At 38.3% G+C, this 13,430-nt stretch overlaps 1 protein-coding gene across 1 annotated transcript in view; it reads left to right on the top strand.

The window, feature by feature from the left end:
- Positions 1-5,450: 5,450 nt before the first annotated feature.
- Positions 5,451-13,430, top strand: part of ARHGAP18 (Rho GTPase activating protein 18) — a 156,402-nt gene continuing 148,422 nt past the window's right edge. Inside the window, exon 1 of the mRNA XM_036217981.1 lies at positions 5,451-5,953. Coding sequence (XP_036073874.1) covers positions 5,910-5,953 — 44 coding nt within the window. The 5' untranslated portion in view covers positions 5,451-5,909. The remainder of the gene's footprint in view (positions 5,954-13,430) is intronic.

Below are 13,430 nucleotides of genomic sequence, written 5' to 3'. Positions count from 1 at the left end.
GTGTACTTAAGTACAATTTTTGTTATAAATTTGAATAGTTTTTATTTTATTTTCCGTTTTACTAAAGGCTATGTGAAGTGGACATCATTCACTAAATGATCTGCCTCTCAAAAGAAGAGGAGATCTCCCCACCCAGTGATTCATAGAATATTTCCAATCAGCCTCAACCACAATTCCAAATACAACAAAAATCCTAATTTTACACTCTACAGATGTGCAATGTGTCAGTCATCACTACTGCAACTTTTCTTTTTTGTTCAAATAATGAAAAGAATAGTCAGTCTCCCTTCATATCAATTAAATTTGGGTACACCTGCTGTTTGTCAGACTGAGAGTCTTTTAGTGCAGATGCTATATTTATATATGCAGTTACCACATTTTAATAAATGTTCATTAAATGCATAATATGTGCCTAGTGTTATGCTACACATAAAACATAAAGATTACCTTTACCTTTGAAATATATAGCTGCTAGTGGAAGAGACAAATGAGTAGAGATAATTTCAATAAAGCCATAATTTCTACAAAATCACAGTGTCAGGCAGTTATCAATTTATTGCTTCTCCGTTCCAAATCCATCCTTCAGTGCCTTCTTATGGTACTGAAACAGTTGTCTCTTGCCAGCTGGTACGATGTTACACTTTGTCAGTAGAGGGCGCTGGAGAGACACTGCAGGTTTAGGGATGTCTCTTCCTGTTTCCCGTGCGCATTCCAGCATACTTGCTCCTGTGATGCCGGTCTGGCATGTAGGACATCCAGTGGAACTCACCTCCATTGATTTTCAGCAGCGCAGCTGTAGAAGTCTTTGCAGTGAGATCCAGAAGTGCCTCATTAGGCTTTCCAGCGGTAAGCATAGCAGTGCCTCCCAAGGCAGTATGCAGGTGAAGGCTAGTCATCTTAGCTGGCTTTCCATGGGGAAGTTCAGTGGTATCTCCCCATTTCCAGGCAGCAGATTTTGGATGAGTTCTGCAGTCATTCCAGCTGGCTTCACTTCAGTAAGTTTAGTAGCATACCCTCATGGGTGGTTTCAGGTAAGTTCCATGGGTGTCCACAGAATTCAACAATACTTCTTGATGATGACTTTCTAGCTTTCCTGGTGAGTACAGCTTCCCAGGCAGTTCAACAGCAGTTTCCCAGAAAATCTATAGGGTTTCTGTCTCCTTACTGGACCCTGACTTATTATTTTATCCTAACCATAAATAAATTGATTGATCTTAAATTAGCAACGATACATAGAACATTATTTATATGGATATGATGTTATGCCAAAATACCTAATTTACAGGTTTTTCCTCTTTGCTTAATAATGTATCTACCCTTAATAATCACAGATTTTTCTAATCTCTTTTTCCTAGAGAATCACTATTAACTTTTTTTTATCTGAAAAATGTACTTGAAAGATTCATTCTCATATCACCTAAAAATGAATGCTGATGAAGTAGTACAGAGTGTATCCTGCCAGAGAAAATTATTGCCCCAGTCAAAGATTTAATGAATTATAAATTTAACCCAAAAGTTCAATAATTCACTGGCCTTGAGAATTATGGGTATTAATCAGCCAATTCTCAATTTCACTGCCTCGCATGGATACTGAGATTTCAGAGCAGACCGTGAAGACACGCAGGCCTATAGGAGTTTAGCAGCCAGGTTAGTGGGACTGAATTAATTTTTTTCTCAAAAATATTCGTTATGGAATAGTATTTTACATCTTCTGGAAGCAAGTCCTCACAGACTTTCAGGGGGCGTTACCTCGTATTACTTTCATAGGAGTTACTTACTAATACAGAAGCTTGAGGCAACCCATTCCAGAATTCAGTTTAGTCACACAGTAACGTTCTCCATGCATCTTACAATGTGAAATGTACAGTGGGACACAAAGATGAACCCAGGTCTTGCCCTTAAGAAATTTAAAATTCAGTAAGGAAGAGATGGTATATATGATAAATGGAACTTTGGACAAGGCCAAAGAAATGACAAATAAAGAGCATGGCAGCCATGAGAAAGTGCATTCCAGCCCTCCAGCTGCAGGGCGTGTAACCAACTGACCCAGGCTCAAGCTGCGTATGGAGAAGCTGCAGAGCTGGCAGTCATCACAGCTTTTATACTGAAGCCACATTTCGTACTGGCTGCTCCCAGCCAATCACTGGGAGTGGCAGCAACTAAGGCAGGCCATTTCTCAGAGAAGCTAGACTACTATGATGGAAGACCTTAGTTTGAGATCTTGCTGAACTTTTCTTAGAACCTCACTGCATCCAGCTTCCTTCCTTCATTCTCTCTCCTTTGCTCAGGGTCAGACTTGCTCACAGCCTCAGGGCTCACTCAGCCTCCCTTGGCTCTCTCCCCATTTTCTTCTCCAGAGACATTTCCTCTAAGAAAGTTACTGCACATTTAATCCCAACTTGGCTCTGCTTCTTGGAGGACCCAGACTTACACATAGCGAGCAACGCATATGAAAATATAGATAGAAATATTCATTCTGAAAATCCATTTCAGAAAGTATCTTTTAATCTGGACTTTGAAGGAAGAGTTGGATTTTGACAGGACAAATGCAGAACAAAGACAGGCTGGGTTGTGGGATAGCAAATAACATGGGTAGAGCAAGTAGCCCATCATGGCCAGAATGTAAAATGCATAGCAGAATATAATGGAGACAATGGGTACAAAGGCAAGGAGGGCAGGAGAATGTTCTTAAGTGCTATGCTAAGAAATTTAGTTAATTCTTAATGTTAGCATTCTGAATAGGAAAGTAAAAAAAGCTTATCCCAGATGGGAGGCTTTTGACTGCAAGGAAAATCCAATTTAAAGTGACTTTAAACAGATTTTGTTGGCTCACATTCTTGGTTAGGTAATTCAATTCAATGATATTTACCAAGGACTCACGTTTTTCATCTCTGTTCTCTATTTTGTACAATGTTGGCTTTTTTACAAGGCTGATCTTAAGGCAAAAAGATGGTTCCCAGTAGCAGTAGGGGCTGCATGCTTGTTTAAAAATGAGACATTAGTAGATTTTCAAAATTCTCTTTTACAAGAAAAGAAAAACCTTCCTGAGATCTGCTGCAAACTTGCCTGTTCCCTTCATGAGTTAAAATTGGGTCACATACCCATTCCTTATCTAATTGATGGCAAAGGTATGGCATTACCATTAAACCAATCAGGCTAGTTAATTTCTCCATGGGCAAGTGGACTATTTGGAGGATAAATGGATAAGTACTCATAATGGGAGATCTGTTAGGAGAAAGTTGGAAAGGCTCTGTCAATAATGCAACTAGTAATGTTCACTGTGATGGTAAAGGAATTATTGTTTATGTCCAGTTTTCTTTTGACATCAGCAAACATTACAAACTGTAAACTCAAAATGTAAAATTGTGATAAATGCTATAAAAGATGTTTCTTGTGGTGATTAAATGTGATGTTTGTAAAGAATTTAGCTGTGTCTGGCAGCAAATAAAGTGCCAAAGAAATGATAGCTATGATTATGTCATCAAAATTGAGAAATTCTTGGCTTTGATGATTAGGACACCATGGGTTATCTTTCAGGACCAGATTTACAGCAATAGGAGGTGAATGAGGGAGACTATGTAAGGAATCTCTGCTAGGAAATAAAATGAATGGGCCCAAATGACCCCTGGCAAGGGCAGATATACCTCCACTTCTACTTCTATTTCCATTTGAGACTAAGAAGCAGTGATTAAATAGCTCCGCTCTAGTTATCTGTATTTATTAAGTTTGCACGAATAGGTCTGCATTTCCCTTTCAAGTTATAAAATCTTTGATTTGATTATATTAAAAAAAATTTTTCCTTCTGAAATCACTTCCTCTAGGAAAACGTCCTTAAATTAACTCTAATTTTTCATTGATCGCCACAATTAGAAGGACTCTCTCCTGTCCATCAATCTAATATGAAAACTAGTAATTGTGCAGATGACAACGATAATATAGATGCAAAAGCCAACACTGTCTTTACTCTTAAGGAATTTGGCTGGTGGTAGGTGGGGCATAATTTAGCTGAAGACAATCCAGAAAACATGGTGATAAAGGTATGCACTGGAAGGCACAGGGGAGAAAAGCCAGGAAGGTCTCTGGACTCCAGAGGCACTCAGGTAGCACCTGAGTCTTGTAGGAAGCGTGGAAGGTAGTCAGAGGATGGAGGAAGGGAGAGAGAGACGGGCAGAAGGAACTTTTCTGAAGAGATCGGATCCATGGGCCAAAGAGGCACCTGTTAAAGATGCGAGAAACACCTGACTCCCCGGTCACCCATCTTTTCTGCGTGGACTCTCACGGGTCCAGCTTTCAGACTATAGCTTCATTTCAGCCACAAAAGCTCTTAGATTCGTCTTCCACAGACTTGGCAGAAATGACTGGCTAGAATTTTTCAAAATGAAATAACTTTATTATTTACAAACAATGAAGAGTCAATATTTCTGGCTTCAACAGTAGCAGAGAGAATATGCTCTGGATTTGGCTCCACTTGACAAAGAGCATCTTAGAGGACGGGAAAGAAAAGAAAAGGGGACACATAAGCATGCACACGCGCGCGCCCGCGCGCGCACACACACACACACACACACACACCACTTCCACCACCGACACAAAAATTAAAATCATTTTTAAAAGCCAAGTTGCTTATGCATTGGACAGTCACATGACAGAAACTTAGCATACTTCTATTTCCAAATACGTGGCCAGCCAAAATGTAAAGCTGAGAAGCTCAAGAGTCAGAATTTAGGTCCATAGCAAAATTCAAGAACTTCAGCTTTCCTCCGAGTGCCATTTACAGATTATCTAACAATCCTGCAATTCATTCTCATAGAAGCATTTATGGAGCACTTACCATTTGGAAAGCCCCTAGAAAAGATTTTGCTTTATAATTATGAATAAGTAACATTATCTGCTTTCACTCAGCCTGCCCTTTGAAACATTTAAGTTTCAAAATGCATGTTGTAATATAGATTAACATTTAAATTTCAAAAATTTCACAATTACTTTATAAATTACTTGTTTTATTTAAGAAATTCATTATGTATAGCTAGATTTTGCCCATGTAGAGATCAATTAATTTGTGACATATTGCCTAGACTTTCAAATATAGGCAATTCCATACCTAATGGAATTGAACCATAGTGATTTGCTAGGATTAAAAGCCTTTCAGCGCCTACACCACTTACTTGACCCAGAGGCAATTTAGTTGTGCAAGGAGAGTTAAAGACTAAATACTACTATGAGCTTCCAAACATCTCTATAAACTTATCAATCAAAAATACTTGCTCCGTGCAGTGTGCCTTTTTTTCTTCCTGTTTCTTTTCTTTTCGCAGGGAGAGATGGGGACGAGGTCATCCCCATGTTTAAGACATCACCTCCGCTAAATCAGCCCACGTCTCCATTCTCCCTTTCTTAAATTAGGAAGAGAAGGCACCTTTCCGGGTTGAAGGGCCCCAGTCGAGTCCGGGGGAAGCCGAGCATGCTCAGTAGCTGGGGCCGCTTTCTGAGATCACAGCAAGCTTTGGCTTGCCCTGAGCTTGGGGAAGCAGCGGGGCTTCTGCCGCAGCTGATGATCCTTGTTCCTGGGAAGCTGATATTCTTTGCCCAATAACGTGAGGCTTTAGCATCCTCAGCTGCAGCAGCACAGCGGTGAGCTTCTCGAGTGTCCGCCAGCCAGCCACTGCCTGCTCTGCGCTGCACTCATCCGCCTCTTGCCATGCTTCAGCCCGGCGCATCTAGCAGCTGCTGGATGATTGAGCAGAGAGCAGAGAGGCTTGTGGTTCCAGTGACAGCCGCGAGAGTCCCTTTTCTGAGCCAATGAAAGGAAGTGTGTCACGGAAGAAAGTGCCCTGGGAAGTCTTGCAGCAGCTCAAATCGTTGCTTCTTCACTTCTTGTCACCCTGGCATTCCCTGCTTTTGACCTGGGAAGGATGGTTACAGCAGTAACGAAGCTGGTGCACTGCTTTCACCTCAGGTAAGCAGAGCACTTTGCATGCTTTTCTCTTTTCAATACATTTATTAGCTCTGAAGTCCACGGTTGGGAAAGGTCATTTAACGATTAGCCTTGCTATCGCATTACAAGTTTGTTTTTAACGAAGTCTGAGAAAAAGGACTTTTTGTGTGATTAAAAAAAAAAAAAATCCTTTCCGGTTGAGGTTGGAAACAAGCGTTAGTGTTCGTTCTTACCTCTGATTTTTCTTGACCCTGTTCTTGACCTGCTTGGTAAAACTTGGGTCTCTATTTGCAAAAGGAGGTTAAAAGTACTTTTTTTTTTTTTTTAAAGGTTCTTGGCATATTCTCAGAAAAGGTACTTCATGACACATAGGCAAACAGATATCATAATTGGTAGTCTTTTCAGGATGATTATGATTTCAGTTACAGCCAACAGACAACAGTAATATTAAAGTTCAATATCAACTTTGATCAATATAGAAGTTAAGCTGACCAGAAAGAAAATATTTATACTATAGTTATCTGGTTATTTGTAAAAACAAAACAAGTATTCAGGGTTTACTCTTAAGAAATAAACAGGAACCCATGAATTTAAAGAAAAATAAAAAAGTAGCACCCCTCATATTTGGGTGTTGAGCAGGATAGCTTCTCCACAGAGATATCAGTTCAAAAGTAAAGAAACATATTCAAAATGTAGCATTGCTGTTGCAAAGTAACATTTTTGATGGCAACGGTGGAGTCTACATCTTCAGATGGCTTTTCACATAAAAGACAGACAGAGAGAGAGAGAGAGAGAGAGAGAGAGAGAGAGAGAGAGAGAGAGAGAGAGAGAGAGAAGGAAGAGGCTTTTGGAATGTAAACCAAGAGAATTCAAATAAATGTATTTAACTCTATGCCATCAAGGAAAAGCAATCTAAAATGTCACGAAATAATGGCTACAGTTTCAATTACTATTAATTTGGCTGGAGGTTTCGAGAGGAAAGATCACTTTTCCAAGTGAGTCCTGAGTTAATAAGCAATAGTAGGTCTACAAGTATTGCCTAACATTGAGCAATTGTCATCAAATGGGGCACAAAAATCTTTTCTTTCTAACCTGATATTAGATTTACTTCTCACTTAATCTAAAAATAAACTTATTAGTAACAATTCATTTATTACAGTAACCATATGTTATTTCTCTAAAACAGCAGAGAACTTTTTTCTTATCAAAACTGAAATAAAAATATTACAAGTCATGCAGTGATAAAGATGAAATAAAAATGCAGGGAAATATTTCATGTTAAATGGTAAATCCTTGACTGAAAAAAGTTGGAATCTCTGAATTATTGCTTTTAAAGCCTTCTTTTAAACATAATTGTGTTTGTTGTGCATTCTTTTGTGGGCTCATTTTACTATGACCAAGTGTACATACAGCCTTTAGTAAGTGTGAGAGATCAAGCTTGTGTGGAGGTAAAAATTTCTGATTTTAGTTTTTTCTTTAGGGACTAGAACCCAACTGCATTCATGAATAAGCTTCCACAGGAGGGAAGAAGTTCTTTAAAGCCTCATTACTAGCCTGGGAGCTTCGAGAAATCCATTCCTTCCTTTCTTTTCTGGTGTAAATATCCCAACTCTATGCATTTGCATCAGCCCAGTTTCTGACCTCTCAGCTGACCAGTGGCAAGACAAAAGCTGTCTGGGGTGCTCTGACTCCAGTAGTCTGGCCTCTGACCTTTACCTGTTCATACTAGTTGAGCCCTAGGATCCCCAACCCAGGTATCCCTCAGTGCAATTAACATAAGCATCCTTTTCAGAAGCTCCCAATGACCCAAAATTTTATCGAGAAAAACTATCTTCCAAGGCCTGTCTCTGCTTGTTCTTGGTGGTATTCTCTTTTTGTGGAATAACTTCTGGGAAGTGCTTTCCCCAACTTAACCTGCAGTGATTATTTCTGTTCTAGTTAGACATAAAATTTATTCTAACACTAAGAACTGCAATCAGCAATCACCCAGACTGGCGCCTTAATGATTAGGTAGAAGACAACAGGAAGAAGTTATCCCCACATTTGGATGTTGAGGAATCAGTAGACAGTTCTTTTTCTTCTTCTCCTTTCTACCTCCTCATCCAATTATGAGACATGACAAAGATTAAAGAAAGATAGATGTTTGAACAAATGCAAGAGTTTCCCTTTTTAAGAGGTGAGAATGATGGTGAGGCCATCCCCTTCTCTATGTTCAACTGTCACTAACCCATCTCAGTCCCAGTACTCACCATTGGTGTCTTCCATTTCGGTTAGAAAATAAGTGAGATTTTACAAGCTCTCTTAGAGTGACTTTGTGAAGCAAACACTTGAAATATAATGAATTTAGTTTTTCCTTTTAACAATCAAGTAGTACTAGAATTTCAGTCCTAACACATGTTTTTCCTGTCTTTTTCTTTATTACGGAAGAATTTATGGCTGCTTCTTTATTTCTACCACTGTTTTTGAGATAGACTCGGTTAGCATTTTAGATTAGATCACAGTTTGGCTGTTTGTTCATTCTCAAAACCCAAACCAGGATATGTCCTAAGTATTTTCCATAGAGGAGCCACATATTATGAAACATTTTTAAATTTTAATAATAATAAAACAGAACTTTCTCAACTATCCCCCTATCAGATTTTTCCTAGCAGTCTAAAAAGAGCGAATCAACTATCTTGGTATTGAGTGAAAGGTGAAGTCCTTGTCTCTGATTGTTTTTGAATTTTCCATTACATAAGATGACTTCTAGCTTTGGTTTTAGTAACTTAAGGAAAAAATAATTGTACCTGTACAGAACTAGAGAGGCTCAAATGTTAACTGGAGTCTGGGCAAGAAGCCAGAAATATCAAACTAAAGGTTGAAATATTCAAAATTCCAGGGATTCAGTGTCTTTTTCAAGGGCAGAGTTAGCTTTTAGCCCAACCAGCAGCTTTCAGATTGTTAGTTCTAGGACTTCAACTTGAGAATAGATACATCGTAAGGTTTGAGGATAATGAGAATAAGCCTGGCATTGTTTCTCTGACATCGTTTTCTGTGGGGGTGGTAGGCAGGTGGGATAAGGGTAGGTCATGATTGACTTCAAAGGTGCAAGTCCAATTGGAATCTGAATATCTGCATTTCTTGGAACAAATCAGTGTCTGTATTCTACTCCCTCCTCCTGCATCTTCAAGTTTTTTGTGTGTTATTGTATTTGAATGTCTTGGTTGTATCACTTTTAAGAAGTTGTAAGCCATTGCAGAGTCAACTTGATGACTCTCTTGGAGACCTTCAGTTCCAAGAAGTCTCCCAGTAAAAAGTTTACAAAAGAGCAACCTTAACTAAATCTCCATTTCTGCTTCTGCTTCGGTATGTCACACATACTTGGCAGTGGTGACATCATGGCATGCTGAGAAAGAAAATGCACGCTCTTAAAACAAATCATAAAATAAGCTTGAAGGCAATGTTCAGATAAAATCTTTCCATCTGGTAACTCCCCTCACCTTCATGCACACATCTTCCTTAGCAAATGTTTATTGAGCACCTATATGATGACCTCTTGTGATATTTAAAGATAGATGTTTGAACAAGATGGATGAGGTTCCTGCTGTCAAGGGGCCGATGTCACAGTATGGTGGGAGAGGGTGGTGGTTTGCTGGGGGAAGGAGACAATAAATAAGATAATATCAGGTTGTCGTAAGTGCTACGAAGAACAGACAGAGAAATGATATAGAGTATGGCTTTTGATGGGGCATTCAACAAAGCCCTCTCTGAAGAGATGACATATGATTTGGGAACAGAATGGAGTTGAAGTCTGATGATGTGTTCTTGGTTGCTTGGTTTTTTCTAGAGAGAGATGTAGCATGGCCAGGACAGAGAAAGGCATTAGGGGTTGGGAATGGTCAGGACAAGGTGTGGTGGTGAAGAGCAGAAGATTTGGGGACCAGTGTTGGTGGAGGGAGTGGGGTGAGGTAGGGTTGGGGGTGGAGTTAGGAGATAAGATCAAAGGTCCAGGTCCATGGGTCTCCTAGAGACTGAATTTTTTAAGTGGCTTAAACCCCTAGGAGGACTTTACATTTCAAAGGAGCATTATGGTTCTTAAATGGAGAATGCACCTGTAGGGCCATTAGGGGAAGCTGGGAGATCAGGGAAGATGCTACACCAGTAAACAGAGAGAAGATATTGGTAATTGAACTAAGGAGGTCGCAGTGGAGGTGGAAGCCAGCATGTGTAAACTTCAAGTAAACTATATTTTATTTTCAATTACAGAATTAATGTATTTTTGTTGTAGAAAAACTATTAAACAAACAGAATGTCCCCAAAGGTACTAAATCATAATCCTACCACCCAAATCTAATCACTGTAATATTTGGGTATCTCTTCTGTAGAAAACTTAGAAAGACAGGGACCTATCCCCAAAAGAAATGAAATATTTTAGAATCTTACCACTTAATTTTACATATGATATTTTTGGTATCTGTAAACTCTTTTCGAATCCAATATATTTAGGAAACTGGTTTATTCTGCTTATTCTGATAAACATCTTTTGGGGCTTGCATAAACTAGAAAATAGCTTGCTCTAAGTCTGGATGAAAAAATTAAGTGTATATGCCATAGAGTCACTTTCTTCATTTATTCAGTAAATATTTTACTGTAACCAGATACTGGGACTCTATGATCTGTGCCATATTCTGTCTTAATGAAGCATCCCATACCATAGCTCACTTCAGTAGCACTGTATTCCTTGGGATTTGGAAGGCTGGATTTGACTTTCTGACCTTATATGTAAATTATGGTATTGACTGTCACTACTTTTGCAAAGACTTGGGTACTAGAACTTTAATGCCATTTTTGGAATCTTTTCACTAAAGGTAGCCTGGTTAGAGGCTGAACTTGGTAGGCCTCCATGGCCTGGAGGGGACTAAGGAAATCTTTGGGGCTGGGAGAACCAAACATTTTTTTTTTCTAGGATTTTGCTCATAGACCTTCATCTTTCAGAAGCACTTAATGGTAAGGAAAGAACTGGGCTTCCCCAGGCATGGATTCCTGCCTAAACTATGGAAGGGAGAATTCTTGCAGTGGTCTCCTATGGCTCTCCAAGAATGTGCCCTTTTCACCTCTTATTCTGGTTTCAAAATGCATTACATTTTACAGGTGTTTTATATCTTGGTTATTAAAAATATCAGTAGTTTATTGGTATTGTATTTTCAAGTGGTTTCATATGTTACTCCAGTAAATAAACATTTGAGATTACATTTTATCTTTCCCCAAACATTTGAAATTCAACCTATCTGCAACAGAATGGGATTTATCTTTGTATTTCAAGCTTGCTTATCCAGTTGTATTTCTTGACTCAGGTAAGAATCTTACTTGTTCTAAAGTCTCCCCAGTGAGAAAGGGGATAATCTTCTTTGGCTCTTTCTTCCCCCATCTGATGGGAAAGAATATCTATGCAAGTTCAGAAATGCCTCTCAAATCTTTTTCTTCCATCCATTTTACTGGACACTATTTGGGTTCAATCAATTCTATCCATCTTCTACCAGGTCTGTTAAGCATTCTCCTTCAATACTCCCCTATTTGGTCCTCTGCTGTAACCAGAGTGACCTACTGGGACTTTTTTTTTTTTTTTTTAAGTGTTTGATCATGGCGGTTTTTAAGTTATACAATACAATGTCACATCACCAGATAATCTCTGAAATTCTCAGACATACAAGGTACAATTTGCCATCATTTTCTGTCTCCTTCCCTTTCTCACCATTTTACCCCATGGTCTAGCTATGCTTAACTTTGTTTCTCGAATGTGTTAATCTTGAACTTTATACCTCTGCACCTGCCGTTTTCTCTATCTGGAATACCTTTCTCCTTCTTCTCCAAGTTGAATCTAATCATGTTCATTCCTGGAGATTCAGACCTAACATTAGCTTTTTCTGAGTTTGTCATTTCTTTTATATTCTCAGAACAATTTTATCAGTATTAAAACCTTGTTTCTTTTTTTTTTTTTCAGTAGCTGCTCAATGATAATTTATTCATTTCACGTTATCACACAATATTTATTGTGTGCCTTCCATGTCTTGGATACTACATTGGTTCTGGAAGATACAAGGATGAATACAATATAGACTTGCCCTCCTTGAATGTACAGTCTAAAGACAAGACACCTACAAAGAGAGAGACTACGATAAGGGTCATATTACTACTGTTATTATAGATTTTGTTTCCTCTTTGTACCAGCCTTCTTTCTTCAGCCCTGTAGGCTCACTTAAACCTGAGACCAGAAGCTGAGATCCATGAATGAATGGGCCAGATAGTGTGACTTATTGGAATAAAACCATCATGATTAGAACAACAATGTAATATCAGACGTCTCACCAGTATTATTTTTACATTCCAAGATCCCTCAACTAATAGTCCTATCAGACCTTTTTTCTCATTCCCTGCATAGAGAATATTGGTTTTGTTTTTAAAATGGACTTTCTTTTCTTAAAGCACTTTCAGATTCACAGCAAAATCGAGAGAACGGTACAGACGTTTCTCATGTACCCCCTGCTGTCTCGCATGCCCATTATCAACAGCCTCCACCAGAGGGGTACATTTGTTACAGCTGATGAATCTTCATTGACACATCATAATCACCCAGAGTCTATAGTTTATCTTAGGGTTCGCTCTTGGCGTTGTACATTTTGTGGGTTTGGACAAATGTATAGTTACTCGTATCCTCCGTTATAGTATCATACAGAGCGTTTCACTGCTTTAAAAATCTGTGCTCTGCTGATTCTTCCTTCTCTCTCCCCTAACACTTGGCTTTGTCTTAGAACCACCTAAGGAGTTTAAAATTTTTTATTTTAAAACTAAAACTTGCTTGGTCCTTATCCTAGACTTACCAAGTCAGATTCCCCAGGTCTGTATGGTCTATATTTTTTTAAAGAATTATTGTAAAGAATACTTATTTAATCATCATGTTTGTAGAACTATCATACGGGCTTTATATCTTATAAGATGCTTTGACTAATAACTTCGAATACTAATTACATGTAGATATCATTACATTCTCAGTTTAAAAAAAATACAAGCCAAAATGTTATTATATATATATTACATTTATTTAACAGTGGACTTCAATAAAACAATAGTCCAAAAAGTATACTGTGTTCAATTCAGCAAAATTTGTTTTCTTTTTCTTAGTAAATCTGATAAATATTAGTTTGTAAATTTTGTTTTTTCACCGTGTAAAATTAATTGTAATTTTATACTTGATTTTTCTTTCTACTTTTCTTGAAATTGAGCGAGGTTTTATTTTAAAGGGGAGAGTGAACAGCTCACATTCCACCACGTAGTCATACTTTAATGGTAGCAAGTTTAAATGTACAAATGACTTCAAAAAATAGCTAGAAATGGCATGAGAGAGTTCTTCTTTCTGGTTCTTCTTTCTGTGCGTGCTAAATGTCCCTTAATATCTATGTAGGGTTTTGTAGGGTTTTTTTTTTTTTTTTTTTTTTTTTTTAAGACAACAATATAAGACCCT

Source organism: Rousettus aegyptiacus, unplaced genomic scaffold (genome assembly GCF_014176215.1).
Source record: "Rousettus aegyptiacus isolate mRouAeg1 unplaced genomic scaffold, mRouAeg1.p scaffold_m13_p_1, whole genome shotgun sequence".
In the NCBI taxonomy this organism is placed as follows: domain Eukaryota; kingdom Metazoa; phylum Chordata; class Mammalia; order Chiroptera; family Pteropodidae; genus Rousettus; species Rousettus aegyptiacus.
This window is presented reverse-complemented; position numbering and strand designations above follow the sequence as displayed.